Raw genomic sequence first — 15,335 nt, 5'->3', positions numbered from 1 at the left:
CGACAATGGACTGGATGAGAACTAACAAACTGAGACTCAATCCTGACAAGACTGAGATGCTGTTGGTGGATGGTTTCTCTGATCGGATGGTGGATATATACCCTGTCCTGGATGGGGTTACACTCCCCCTAAAGGAACAGGTGCGTAGTCTGAGAGTCATCTTAGACTCTTCCCTCACACTTGAGGCTCATGTAGCCTCGGTGGCCCGGAATGCGTTCTACCAACTTCGGTTGGTAGCCCAGCTACGTCCCTATCTGAGTAAGGAGGACCTCACATCAGTGGTACATGCTATGGTAACCTCGCGTCTGGACTACTGCAATGTGCTTTACGTAGGGCTACCTTTGAAGACGATTCGGAAGCTACAGCTAGTGCAAAATGCGGCAGCCAGACTGCTAACAAGAACTAAGCGGTCTGAGCATATAACACCTGTGCTAGCCCGTTTGCACTGGCTTCCAATATGCTTCCGGGCCAGATTCAAAGTGTTGGTACTTACCTATAAAGCCTTATACGGCGCGGGACCACGATATCTGTCGGAACGCCTCTCCTGATATGAACCGGCCCATACACTACGGTCTACTACGAAGGCCCTCCTCCGGGTTCCGACTCATAGGGAAGCCCGGAGAGTGGTGACAAGATCTAGGGCCTTCTCAGTGGTGGCCTCCGAACTATGGAATGGTCTCCCCGAGGAGGTGCGCCTGGCACCGACACTATCATCTTTTCGGCGCCAGGTTAAAACCTTTCTCTTCTCTGAGGCATTTTAATTCCTGTTAATTCTAAATTATTATATTTTGATTTTAGACTGTACAGTTTTTTGTACAGTTTTGTATTGTGATATACTGTATTGTGTTATTTTTATTGTATTTTTATTGTTCACCGCCCAGAGAGCTGTTGGTAGTCGGGCGGTATATAAGCTTAATAAAATAAATAAATAAATAAATAATAAAATATATAAAGTTTTTTTATTCTGCAAAAAAAAGTCTGGCTCTGCAACTGATTTCACCTGGAGAGATATGCAAACCATCAATATTTATTTATTTATTAAATTTCTCTCCTACCCTTCCTCCTGAAGTAGCCCAGGGCAGCAACCATAAGAAAACAGTTTAACAACAATAAAAAGAAAAGCATTCTATAAACAGTTAAAAACCTTCTAAAGCACACAGTTAAAAGCATTCTTCCATCCAGTGGTTTACGCATTTGTGTCTCAAATGACTGCTTCATAGCCAGCACTCTCAGAACAGTTAGCAAAAAAATTTGACACTGGGTAGTCAATATTCCAATCTTAAGAGTATAATATGATAATAAATGAAGCTGTTATCAAATCCGGAAAAGCAAAATATAAAATGCCTTGTGCCTAGAAGAAGTAGAAACCAGTTCCACACACCCTCCTTTAAACACTGACAGTGCTGGATTTCAAAATTAGAAATCTCAACCGTGGCATCAACAAAGCCCCAATTGCTCTATTCGTCAGAATAGATGTTGTCATGTAATGTAGCCAGAGGGTATGAGGCATTTCAATTGATACCATGGGCGTTTTCAACTGATAAGCTGAGATGCATTCTAATGGCACAAAGTTGGATCTAGGTGTGCCTCAGTGGTTAAAATGAGACAATCTGCTCTACCCAATGTTACTGTCCTACCTCCAGAGTAAACAAACCCTGACTCAGTAAATACTTCAGTGCACACACAAATATATGCTTAGCCAAGGAGCTCCATTAACTCCTTTGTCTGGGCGCTCTACATTAGAGGACTTTAATTTACTTCCTGTATCTGCTGGAAACTTCGGTCACCCAATGAAGGAGTGTCGATCAAAGAGTCTGACAAAAAACACATGCGATACAGTATATCACTGGTTTTTGGAGTTCACTACCCCAAGATCTGATGATTGCCACTAGGTTAGATGGCTTTTAAAAACAAAAGGATTCAGCAAGCTTGTGGAGGGTATGTTATTATTAATTCAGCAATGAAAATAGTTACCTAGTGCGGCAGTTGATGGCTACAGGGATGGTCCAGCTATAGGTTTCCTGCATCAAGCATGGGCTTGGACTAATGGTCTACAAGGCACCCTTCAACTCAATGGATAAATCTGCTTCATACATTTATTCCACTTTAAACAGTCCTGGCTGCCCCCAAGGATTTTTAAAGTGGTATGAGAGTGCTTTAAATGTATGGGGTTTCATTCAGCTAAGGCCTGTTCAGAGTAGACCCACTGAAATGAATGAACCTAAGTTAGCTATTAACTTCAATGGCTCTACTCTGAGTAGAGCAAGCACTGAATACCACCCATGGCACGGGTATGGCCTATAATTCTATTATTAGCCAGATCAGCTAAAGGGATCATCCACATTCCGAGGTAGTCTCTCTCTGAATAGCAGTGAGAGAGGGCTTCATGCCCTGCTTGTGGACTTCTGGAGACACAGGGCCAGCCCTATAATTAGGAAGAATGAGGTGGAGCAGGTGCTGGAGGTGGTGGTGAAGAAATGCTCCCCCCACCCAAAATAACCTTCCCCCCCCCTACAGTGGAGTACACCAGTCCATCACCTGCCTTGATGTAAGATTCAGCTGTCATTCTGGTGGGCTTTTGTATGTAGGATGAGTGGACTTGGGGAAATGTGTTGTTCTTATCCTCGAGTAGCAAAATGTCCTGGGCCCAAGAGGGCATCTGGATGACCAATGTTTGAAACAAGAATGCTGGACAAGATGGACCTTGGTCTGAGCCAGCAAGTCAATATATTCTTAGGATGGTGTTACTGACATAAGTAATGCAAAGCTTAGAACCTCTGTGTACAAGTAGAATTGTGAAGAATGGTTATTTAAAAAATCAGCACATGGAATATTTTACCACCTTCTACGTGTACTCAGCCACACAGTAATTACATAAAACTGAGTCATATTCATGACAGCAGAAAGGTGGGTCATAGCATAGAGGCCCGAAGCAAAGTCATCAACTCGACCTTTCAGAGAAGTAGTGTGACCCGGGGTTTGTTAAAAGCCATGTGATCAATCACCAGAGGCAATGCAGAATTTCCTCCAGTTCCCAAACAGAGAAGCCGTTGTAAACTGGAAGATAATTTACCTCCCCTTTTTTCAGGCTGTTGATATTGCCTTGAAATTAAACAAGCAGGGGGCCCTTAAGCAATGGAACCAATGGTGGGTCCCGTTAGGCGAGGAATCTGTAGCTATCCAGATGTTGTTGGATTCCAACACCCATCAGCCCCAGCCAGCATAGCCAAAGAGCAGGGAGAATGGGGGTTGTAGTCCAGCAACATCTGGAGGGTCATAGGCTCCCCATCCCTGCTTTAGATAAAGGTGTGCAAACGCCATGACCATGTGTCAAGAGACATTGATTAGTACATTTTCTTTAGCCTTCCACCCAGACTTCCTGTGTTTAAACCTTTAAAGGCACGAGGTGGGTGTTCAAACAGAGAGGTCAATTTAAGATCTTCTTTCTGTATAATCATTGACAAGGACCCAAAGTTCTCTCTCTTTCTGATTTTCAAACAGTGAAAAAGAGGGCAAAGAAACACATCCCTATTTAGTAAAAAGGAAGCTGGGTTTATTTCCATCCAGGCTTCCAGGTCATCTGCTGCAGTTCAACCTGCACCAAGGCACCTGTTCTCTATTATAATACTTCTCAGCCCAGCATCTCATCCAAGTCTTAGACCACTCCATACATTATACGCAAGAAGGGGTCCTCACATAGTGACTAAGGAGCAGGGCCGTACAGCTGACCTCGCCCCCAAGCCACATGACTTCCCTTGACTCACCTGTGATGTCCATGCATTGGTCACAGATGTCAGAAGGAGGAAAGCCTACACATGTACATCTCTGGGCACATAAGCATCCCTGGAAGCCAGTAGCCTGACTGCACAGGGTCCAGCTTTCAGGGAAGTCTATGTGAATAGGCTTTCCTCCTGTAGGTGCCTGTCAGAGGTGGGGCTGGGGGAAGATACACGACCTTGAGGCAGGGCCAGCAATGCAGTCCCACTCTTTAGTAACTAAATGCATATGAGCCACAGAAATACAGATTTGCTGTAAGGAGAGGGAAGAGTGTAGGGAGATCAAGCTGTACTCAATCATTTTTGTGTAATCCCAGAGTCAAGTTACACAGAGAATAGATAATAGGGAGAGGCTAAGGGGGAGGGTTTGGTGTCTTCGGGTCCTGCTGGAGGGCTTTCCAAAAACACACAACTGGCTGCTGCTGGAAACAGAAATGGTGGACTAGATGGGTCTTTGGGGCCAATGCAACATAGATCCTCTTAAATTCGACCGTAAGAAAGGTCACTGTTACTACTGTTTTATACATAAGAACCTATAAGGTAGTGACTTGTACAAGGCCACAAATCCCTGAATGTTCCACACACGATTTACTGGAAAGTATTGCTTTTTAACTAACTAAGCAATGTACTTTCATGAGATTTTATGCCAGCAGTTATCTGGTAGATATTCCCTTTTACAACTAAAAAGGAACACTTTGACTTAAAAAAAATATGAGGAAATAATTACTCTTTCAAATTGTTCTTCCTTCAGAGCTCAAAAAAGGAACACTAGTAAAACAAGTATTTTTCTAACACACCTTTCTCTTTATTTTTTTAAGGATCCTTTTGTGCTTCTAAAAGTCTTCCCCAAATTATTAAGCAAGTGCAAGGAAGCCACTGACGTTGGAATTACCTTTGGGCATTTTAATGATCAAATCCACACTAAGAAAAGAATTAGTCAAACTATGCAAATAAGAAAGTCAAACAGAGTTTCAGCCAAAGCCTGTTTCTCTTTGTGAAGGTGTTTTATTAATGTGAGGAATGTACTCAACATTCCCACCCATTGGCACACGCACCGTCCACATGAAGATGAGTTATAAATGTTAACAGCTCGTTAGTTCTCCTGAATCAATATCTCACTTGTCCCATTTAAATATATAGCTGCACACTTAGTAATAAGGAAGTTACCAACTCTAGCTAACTTGCTGGAGAGTATGTTTGCACATCACGCTGGAGTTACTGTACCTACAGCCATGTCATACCCTGTGACTAATCTCTCAGCTATCTCTGACAGGAGCAGGGCTGCAAGGAACAGCAAGATGTTCCTGCAATCACCTCTTTCCTACTTTGACCAATGTTTGAAAATCCATAGATGTTAAAGTCCCCCCACCCGATTAGAAAACCCCAAGCATCTCATACTCAGCCACATCCATGTTGAAAGCAAAAAAAATAGGTCACTTAAAAAATAAATAAACAGCATGCTTTTAAAATACAGTTTAATCAGCATGCTTTTAAAATACAATTGGGAAGTAAGAAAGTTAAACAAAGGCAAATGCATGAAAGACATTTTCGTACAGCCATATTTTAAGGCAGCTATTTTCCTGCTCATATAAACAACTTGGGATGTAACCATTAATGTTTATCTTCGTTAAAGAGCAAAGAAGCTCCTGTAAGGAGCTCTGGTTTGATCTGGAGGCTCCACTTGTACAAAGATTGTCATTGCCATGAACAACGGAAGACCAGAGCAACAGTGACAGATAAGAGTCACAAGTAGGGGGAAGACTAACCCTAGTATCAGTTGTGGGCCACCCAGAAAGTTGGCAGGATTGATATATGTTGCACTAGTCCAAATACTTTAGGAACACTTTTTCACTATATAACTCCTTTCAATTGTCACCTCTAAGATTTTATTAACATATATTGGGCACATAGTACATTTTTCCTTAGCAGCTTTTTGACGTTCGCCTCCTCTTTGAGCTTTTTTCACCCTCCAAACCTCTAATAACAACACCATCAGATCAGTGGCTGGCTTTGCATTAGTCACAGCTAAATCTTGTCAAACATTCTTTACCTGTATGCAATTGACTATAGACTCAGCCTAAGTAATGCCTCATACAGATATTAATATTCTATTGGTATAAATGTTTTTGCTTATAATTTTTATATTTGATTGCTATCTACAAATCTGGAACTTGTCTCATGTACAGTCCCCTTTTCTATGAAGAATGGTCAGTACAAAATGACTAAACAAGGTTTTCTATAAGAGGGAGAAGGATATGGTGTTTTCCAGATACCAGCAGTACTTCAAATGGATTTGGTAAGACTATACCCATTACTCAGAAAAAGTGCCACATGTACATCACTTCATTTGCCATATACATTTTTAATGAAACATGCAAATAGATCACCCTTGATTATTTTTTTAACACGATCATGCATGGAGATGACTGGTGCTGAAAGCAAGTCTTCCAGTGAGGTTTTTGCAACTACCCTTCAGTAGTTACAACAACCTCTTTTGAACTCTGACAAGTGTCAATCATCTGAAGTCACTGAGACAATGGACAATCGACAGGTGAATGATCCCATCTGCCAAAGTTGAGGAGGTAAAAAACTGGTAGGATCCAGTTCTTCATCCCTGATCTAGAGTATCAGAAAGTCTTCAGATGCAAACTGAAAATTTTCAGATTTAAATTACCTTATGCAAATGGCTAATATGTTGTCCTTTGGTTCCACAATTCTCATGCAAGAAATAGGAGGAATTTAATGTTCTAATATGGCTTATTAACCTCACCCCCTTTAGTAGAGAAGAACCAAAGTTAGATACTTTTTTCCTACAAAGAAGTGCTTTCTATGCGGGAAATCTGATATGTTTGTCCCACTGTTTAAAATGAAAATGGTTCACTGTCTGCACATTATTTAGGCCTGATGTTACACTACATAGAGCCATCTTAATCAGACAGTGTTCGGTCAAGCTTATATGGAAGCACTTGCATAACTTTCGGATGAGGCACCTGTTGAAATCTGTTGATGCCGAGAGCTCACAAAATGAGCTGCCAAAATTTTAGTAGTGCCCTAAATGTAACCTGGTAATCTAATATGCAGGGAGATGTTCCCAAACCTTTTAAGTACTCACCTGGGGCTAGTGGCTGTATTGTCAGGTTCTTAGCAGGCTGAAAAATGCCCTGATCTAAAATGACTTATCACATTTCCTTTTGAATAGTTTCCCCTTTACAATTCCAGGGCCAGTAGCTTCTTTTATTAATCTGCTCTTAGCTAAAGTTAACTCAGGTTTCAGACTTGCTTTGTAACCATCAGAATTTGGAGAATGTTTAAGGAGAGGAGGTATTCTCACTGTGATCAAGTTTGCAAGTTGCTTGCTACAGCCATAGCTGTAATCCATATACCATTAAAGCAGAGACATTGTTTGTTTATTTTCCATCTTTCTACATGGAACTCAAGGACTCTTATCCAAGTACTGACCAGACCTGAACCAGCCCTCAAGTTAGAGGCTGGATAACGTACCTTCAAAATATTCCCTGGCTGGAATGTAACAAGCTGCCTTCTACAAGATCAGACAAATTGTCCATCTACAGCTGGTATAGCACAGTGGGGAGGACAGCCTGGCTAAGAGTCCAGAGTCTGTGAGTTCAAATCTCCGCTCGTGTCTCCTGGGTGTCAAGGGCCAGCTAAAGATCACCCCCAAAGGGAGTGGCTCAGGGGTTAAGTGCCCTGCCATCTGTGCAGCCGTGGGCAAGGTGCATAGTCCCAAGGAGCCCAGTTGTCCCCCAGCTGGCAGTTGCGGACAAGGAAGGGCCTGGCTTGTGCAGCTGTGGCAAGCTGAGCAGGCCCTAGCCAGCTGGGGAGGACTAGCCTCAGAGGGAGGCAATGGTAAACCCCCTCTGAATACCGCTTATCATGAAAAGCCTATTCATAGGGTCGCCATAAATCAGGATCGACTTGAAAGCAGTCCATTTCCATTTCATCCCAGTATTGCCTTCTCTGACTGGCAGTAGCTCTTCATGCAGGGGCCTTTTCCCCTTCACCATCACAAACCTGATCAGTTTAATTGGCTATGCCAGGGATCGAACCTGGAACACACTCTGCATGCAAAGCAGGCGCCTTCCCTGAGTTCAGCTTGAAGCTCAAGTATTCCCGCTGAAATGGCTTGTGGATCTCACTGCATGAGGGTTAGTCCAGAAACAGGGGCTGCAATACTTGATTTTAAAAAATGGCTTGCACCAAAGAGATCTTTACTTTAGCTCAAGGAACCACCCACTTGGTTTGGTCTGGAAACTGCAGATATGCAGTCTTTAGTAAAAAATTAAGCTGACCTGGCTTCTGGAAATCCCTGCTAGGTTGATTTATTGCAAGTGGGGGTGGGGATGTCTTTCCCTTTAAGAAGCTGAGATTCCCATCTCAGAGTAGAAGAGCAGCGAAGGGCAGGGACTACTTCTGTACCCAGTGCTGATAATTGCAGCAGGAGAGGGGGAAGAGCTCCTCTAAAATGGGAGGAACGTATCATACCGTCCAATTTATTAAATAGGTTGCTTACTACTAATTTTCTCTCTTAGATGTCCCCCTGGGCTGGAATGTACCAAATTAGCACCTAGTGCTGCAGCATACTATCAGGCTATACCTATTTGGCTGGTATAATAACAGCTTCCTTGGTTTATAATAGGATTGAATAGGTCCTAACCAGAGCTTGGAAGTAACTAGTTACAAGTAACGAATTACTTGTAATTCATTACTTTTTTGAGTAACGAGTGGGTAATTCCTTTACATTTTGACTGTAATAGAACTAGGAGTAATTTTACTACTTTTGTGGAGTAATTGTAACGTTTCCAGAATTACTTTGGGGCATTACTTGGGGAGGGGGAGCAGGGGAATTCTTCTGCTCCTCTGATTTGTGGATAAAAATCATGTGTCTCATACTGGGCTTCTGTCGCTCTTTCCTCATGCTCTGTGGATGGGTAGGAGGCGATGAGGGAGGAGGCGGAGAGTGAGACGGGGTGGAGTGGAGAAAACAATTATTTTAAAAAATGGATAGTGGTGGTGAAGAATGGAGTAGAGGGAAAAAGGATCCAGAGGTCAAAAACATGGATAAAGGAGGAGAAGGAGGCAGCAGGAATGGAGATAAAGAACTGTGGAGGTGAAAGATGACCTCCCTCTCTCTCTCTCTCTCTCTCTCTCTCTCTCTCTCTCTCTCTCTCTCTCTCTCTCTCTCTCTCTCTCTCTCTCTCTCTCTCTCTCTCTCTCTCTCTCTCTCTCTCTCTCTCTCTCTGTGTGTGTGTGTGTGTGTGTGTGTGTGTGTGTGAGAGAGAGAGAGAGAGAGAGAGAGAGAGAGAGAGAGAGAGAGAGAGAGAGAGAAAGAGAGAGAGAGAGAGAGAGAAAGAGAGAGAGACAGAGACAGAGAATACTGTGTTTGCACTTGGCACACAAAGTGGCCTCCACCACACTCTCTGCCTACTGTGCTGCATTTGCAGTATTTTAACCTTTTCGCATCTCAGGTGAAAATGTTTGCTTGAGTGTCCCTTAGTTGGTGGCAGGGCAGGGTCTGGGAGATGGTTAAGTGAGAGAGGTTATGCTTGCTGGCTGAGTGGGGGGGTGCACTTGGTTTGGCGTGCAAAGATCTGAGTAGTGGCCTCAGTCTTCCTCCCCACCACCCTTACCAGCGGAGAGACCACCATTGCTATCTTATGAATAAAAATAATTATTCTACTACCTGTTTATTTTTAATGTTGTTTTAGGCTACTTAGAGGTGCAGCAGCCAAGGCCAGCACCTTGTAGGCATTTTTTTAAAAAAGGTAACTGAAATGTAATTGTAGTGATTACTTTGGAGGAAAAGTAAAGCAATCAGTTACTTTCAGAGCAATTGTAATTGTAACGGTGATTACTACTTTTTGGCGCCATGTAACTGGAACTGTAATTTATTACTTTTTAAAAATAATCTTCCAAGCTCTGGTCCTAACGTATAATGAGTTTCTGCATTCTGAAAATTGGAGGGCACTAGATTTGTGTCAACAACAGAGAGTGTCAAAATATAACATTGCAGGCTCTGTAGTTTTTGTTTGTGTTTAAATGATGGTTTGAAGTTGGAAGCAAGTGGCAATCCTATGCACAAAAACTGGGGGCAAGCGCTATTGAACTCAGCAGGAGTAACTTCCAAGTAAAGACACACAGGCTGCCCAAGCTCTAAGAAAAATGGAGAGTGGCCCCTGAGCAGCTGGTGAACCTTATTGAAAAGCTTGCTGTCTTTCCTACTCTCTCCATCAGAGAAAACAAATTGTTGTTGTTGTTTATATCCCACCCTTCCTCCCAGCAGGAGCCCAGGGCAGCAAGCAAAAGCACTAAAAAAAATTAAACCATCATAAAAACAAACTTTAAAACACATTAAAACAAAACATCTTCAAAAATGTTACTTAAAAACAGCTATCAAAATGACTCTGATTGTCATATGGTACATGTTAGCGGTTATTTGTGGGTGCTGCCCCATCAGTGGAGGCGAGTCCATAGGATAAAAGGGGCACTGCCCACTTTAAACCCCTAAATCTATAGCCCAGTCCTTTTTCGGTTCATTACACTGTGCTGTTTGTGCATTTTCTCTGACAGACCTCCTGTGCCTTCAACATCTGAATTAACAGGTGGAAAGCCAATAGCTGTTCCCAGCGCCATGGTGCAATGCTGGGTGAAAGTGTTCCTATTTAATTTCTGTCCATCCAGCCACCGTTATGGACACAGTAACACTGCTAGGAAATATAGCAATAATTCTCACTCAGCGTTGCTCCATTTATCAGCTTCCAAAAGACAACTACTGTTATGATCATCTTGCTCTAGTTAGATAAATGAATATATTAAAAAAGTAAAATCCCCAACACACCCACTGTTATTATTAACATTTATACACCACCTTCAAAAGAGGCAAGGTACATAATGTTTGAGGGTTGTTGTTTTTTTTACAAGAAGAAAAAAGCCCTCCAAAAAGTCAAATTGAAATAATAAAAATTACATTTTTGACAATACAAGGCACAGCATCACCACCTCTTTGTCCAAATGCCTGACGGAGCGACCCATTCGATCAGAAATGAGAAATGTCTACTGAGAAGTAAAAAAAAAAAAAAAGAATCCCTTTGCGTTCTATGGGACTCACTCCCGCCAGCAGGCGAGTATGTACGATCAGAGTCCGGTTCCATCACGCCCCACCCCGCCTATCGGAGCGCCGCCGGCCGCCAGCCTCCGCCAGCCAACTCATCCAGCCACCAGCAGCCACCGATAGCAAATGGGGCCGATTGTCTTGACTTGCCTTACGAAAGTAGCAGTCTCCCCTCTGGTCCGCCGCTCGGCAGCCCGAAGGCAGCAACGCGTCTGTCATAGCCGTCCGTCGGTCCCGAGTCGTCCCACCTTGCGCTGCGAGAGAGACGCGACAGCCCAGGCTGGAGCTCACCGCCTGCCTCGGAGCCCTTCTCAGCACTGCCCTGCGTACCACCCGGGCAGCCGCAACTACAGCCGCCGCCGCCTCCACCTGGGTAAGAAACGGCTGGACCAACCCCTGAGCCCGGCTGCCCTCTAGAGTCCACCCTCCTTGCGTCGCTCCTCCTCTACCTGGGGAAGCCCACGGGGTGTGTGTGTGTGTGTATGGGGGGGGGAGAGAGAGAGACGCTTCCTTCGATTTGTGTATTTGTATGGAGCCAGGAGAAGTCCACTCCTAGCAACTGCCTTTATCAGGCTGAGCCACAAGAGTCAATAGAGATTTCGGGGCGTGGAGGAAGAAGAAGCCGTTTTTCTCGAGCTGAGAGCAAGAGGGAGAGTCAGCGCCTGATAGATTCACAAGCGAAAGGAGGTTCCACGCTACCCAGCAGCTTCTTGCCTTCTGATGTTCATTTCACCAACCGAGTTGTCATGGAAAGTTTAGAGGACACTCTGGTCAGGATGCTCGGCAGGAATGTTATCCCACAATCCCTTTGTTTGGCCAACCACAATGTTACAATATAGCGTGTAAGTTTTTGAGTTCTCCAGAACTCTTCCTCAGACTAGAAGCATGCAATGTTTTGTATTTGATAATAAGTGTGTGTTCGTTGTAAGCTGGTTTGGGTGCAGCTCACTGTGGAAAGGAAGGCCAAGCAAGAGATGGATTGATTCCATAAAGGAAGTCACAGACCTGAACTTACAAGATCTGAACAGGGTGGTTCATGACAGATGCTACTGGAGGTCACTGATTCATAGGGTCGCCACAAGTCGTAATCGACTTGAAGGCACATAACAACAACAATAGCAAACTAAATCAATTGATCAAAGCAAAGGGGTGGAGGGGGAAAGGTGGCTGATGTTGATGGAGCCCGCATTTAGTTGCAGTCGCCAGATGGAATGTGGGAGCAGGTCACAGGCATTCAAATTAGGTTCTTCTAGATGGTATGCCCTAACGTGGGTTTTGGAACTTTTCTTTAGGGCCAAACAGCAACATTTGCTTTTTGTATAATTAGAAGAGCATCATTGTGTCTCTCAAAAACTGGAGAGACACAGGAAACTCCCGACTCCACCTGGAATATAAGTGAGTCTAGTGCCACCTAGTGACTAAACCATATAATGGCAGTATCCACGCAGATTGACTATAAATCATAGGAGTGATGTGTGTGTGTGTGTGTGTGTCAAGTGTCAGCTGATCAGGTGGCAGTTGAATAGCACAGTGTCTTGTGGTATTGTGTTTACATTTGAAGGGGATGTCCACAATGCCCCACCCAATGACTGTGAAAATAATACTAACACTGGTGGGATCTGTCTAGCTGTCACGGCAGGGCCGTGGATAGGGCCCAGAAATGATGAGCCAGGAGAGGGGAACCAGCAGCTGTAGAACAAGCCAACAGCCAGACCAAAGGGCAAGTCAAGAACCACAGACACACCAAAAATTCACAATTAAAGCAACCAAGGTTGCCAAAAGGTGCTAGAAGAACCCAGGAAGGCTTTGTTTCTCAGCAAAGTTCAGGTGGAACAGAACTTGGGTGGGCATATTCAGTCTGGACCCAGAGTGCTCTTTCCTGAGAAGCTGCCACTTGCAGTTCTATGGCTTACCAAAGAGGCAACCTCCCCACAGATAACCAGCAACTCTTCATGCTAGCCAACGATGGAAGTTTTTTTTTTTTAAAGAACTAAGTGTTTGTGTAAATTATGAAAATTTACTGATAACTAGTCCATTGAGTGAGTCTTAGCTGTGCCACCCAGGCCGACTGAAAAACTCCCCCCTGCGTTATGAAGCTGGCAGTCAGAAGTGAAATCATTTTGGCCCTACCTGTTGCTAAGTTCCTTCACTGTAAAATTCCTGCGGGGGGAGTTTTATGTGTACACTTTTTGTTGTTGTTTGGGTGAGCTTTTTGTAGAATGAATCATTTTATGAGTAGACAGCCCCAATCTTTGAAGAACATGAATTCTTGGGCTAATTCACCACAAGCTTTTTCATTGCTTCTTTGGCACGGGCACACAGTCGCAATTGGCGGTTGTGTGCATCAGAGGGAAACAATTAGTTGCCAGGAAACTTTTCCCAGCTGGAAGCGTTCTTCTCCCTGGTGCTTTAGAGCTGCTTCTTTTGCCATCGCTTTGTCTCTATTTCTGGAGAGGAATTTTCTTTCTATGGCTTCTCTTTATCTTCTGTAACACAAGAGATAATGTGGTCGACTATGGTTCATTACCCTTCCCTCCGTGGTGATGACTGAGTCATCCTCTGGAGCGTGGGGAGCTGCTCCAAAAATGCTGTTCATAAAAAAATAAAAAGGCTCAGGAGGAATTAGAACAGACTTCCACCCAACATTCTTGGGCACCCAGTGGTGTTCCGGTTAGAGGGCAGTGTACACTGATAAAGTCTAAAAATACAAAGCTACACAGGAGGGCTTTTACAACCACTATGTCAAAAGGTGCCAAGTGTCAGTTTTGCAATGATGTCAGTGCAAAACCCAAACCTGCTGTTCTGAAAAGCTGTGCATGGAATTTCCTATTTATCGTGAAATAAAGTCAAAGGCAGAGACCTCCTACTCAGTGCAGTGTACGGATGTTTTGTAGAAAAGTACTCCTGTTACCGACTAATGCTTGCCACAAGATTTACATGATAATAAAAGAAGAAATTTAAAAGTGCAGCCTGATCAGAAACATATTAATTCAGACATGGGGCCCACTGAGCTAAACAGGGCTTATTTTTCATTTGTTTGTTTGTTTTGTATTCATTATTAATTAATGTAATGCATGTTAAGGCTACTTCAGAATCAAAAGGCCGGATAGAAATCAGATCAGTCGGTCAATAAGTGTGCACAGGATTGCAGCCTAAATTAGTTGCTACTGTGCAGAACAGTTCTTGATTATATCTACAGGACATATACAGAGTCTGGTAGACTCCTGGATTGGACTGTGACACAATGGGATCATTCCTTCTCACCTGTTTAAGGAGCCTGGGTAGGAGACATTTATGTAGACTACTTGCTTCTGGCAAGAAGGGTTTAAGTGCCCTCAAGCCAGGCCAGTCACCAGAAGGCCATTGTGGGAAGAAGGGAGCCGAGTGTTGGGGAGATCTTAGATGGGAACACTCAGGAATAAAGATGGATGCCTCTGAAGGCTGCAATTCTAAACACGCTTACTAAGGGACCAAGCCCCACAGAACTCAACAGGACTTACTTCTGAGTAGATATGGTTAGGATCGTTCCGTTAGTCACGTCTTGACTAGGGATTCTCTGCAAAGATATCAATATCAAATCAAAGCATGGTTGGCAACCCCCTGCCTGTAATGCCCTGTCTGACTTTAATGTGACTGCTCCAAACCTCTTTACAGACTTGTCCCTTCACTGTAGAGAGACGTTTGGGAAATGAGTAAGAGCTGAGAAGATTCTCTACCTTTTCCTGCCTATCCTGTGGGCTGCTATAAACTCATTTTGACAGCCAACCAAATCCCAGTGAGTAATAATTGACAGAGAGAAAAAACGCATGGTTTGGTCTACCTTCACAGGCAGTAGATTGGGAACAACAGCAATTGAAGCCACACTTCCCAGTATGTGAATTATTTTTTATCACTGTTGGGCAAGAAACAAACCATCATGCAAATAACAAGGTGCATCATCAGTGGATTTAGGGGGGTTGAGCTGACCACATGGAACCACTGTTGCTGCTTTTATGGATGTAAGAGAGTGAGATCAGAGGTAAATGAAATGCAAATAGAAAAGAAAAACAAAAGACAGTGATGATTCCCTAAATACAATACCATACCAATTACAACAAGATTCCTATGAGCAAGGCAGTAAACTCAGCACCCCACAACCTGTCAGTGTTCTTAACTAAAAACCAAAACTAAAAAAAACCTGGCAACCAGACAGCCAATGTCACAGAAATCCCCATGCAGCACAACCTGACCTGGGGACTACAATTAGTGCAGAATGCTGTGGCACAATTGCTGACATGAGTGAGATCCTGTCAGCACATAATACATCTGCTCTGAAATCTGCACTGGCTGTTGATTTGCTACCAGGTCATGTTCAAGGTGTGCTTTCCATGTTAGGGGTACCACACAGTACTTGTTCTGCTCTTATAAGAAATTGATTCTTTAGAGTGGCA

General features: G+C 43.5%; 1 protein-coding gene across 1 annotated transcript in view; it reads right to left on the bottom strand.

Annotated features, from left to right (window-relative positions):
- The window catches only part of RHPN2 (rhophilin Rho GTPase binding protein 2), a 55,892-nt gene extending 44,468 nt beyond the window's left edge, over nucleotides 1-11,424 (bottom strand). Inside the window, exon 1 of the mRNA XM_061594568.1 lies at nucleotides 11,056-11,424. Within this exon, the coding sequence (XP_061450552.1) occupies nucleotides 11,056-11,124 (69 nt within the window). The 5' untranslated portion in view covers nucleotides 11,125-11,424. The remainder of the gene's footprint in view (nucleotides 1-11,055) is intronic.
- Nucleotides 11,425-15,335: the final 3,911 nt, after the last annotated feature.

This window comes from Rhineura floridana, chromosome 13 (genome assembly GCF_030035675.1).
Source record: "Rhineura floridana isolate rRhiFlo1 chromosome 13, rRhiFlo1.hap2, whole genome shotgun sequence".
Classification (NCBI taxonomy): domain Eukaryota; kingdom Metazoa; phylum Chordata; class Lepidosauria; order Squamata; family Rhineuridae; genus Rhineura; species Rhineura floridana.
The sequence above is the reverse complement of the archived record's forward strand: the minus strand, read 5'-3'. Positions and strand labels throughout refer to the sequence as shown.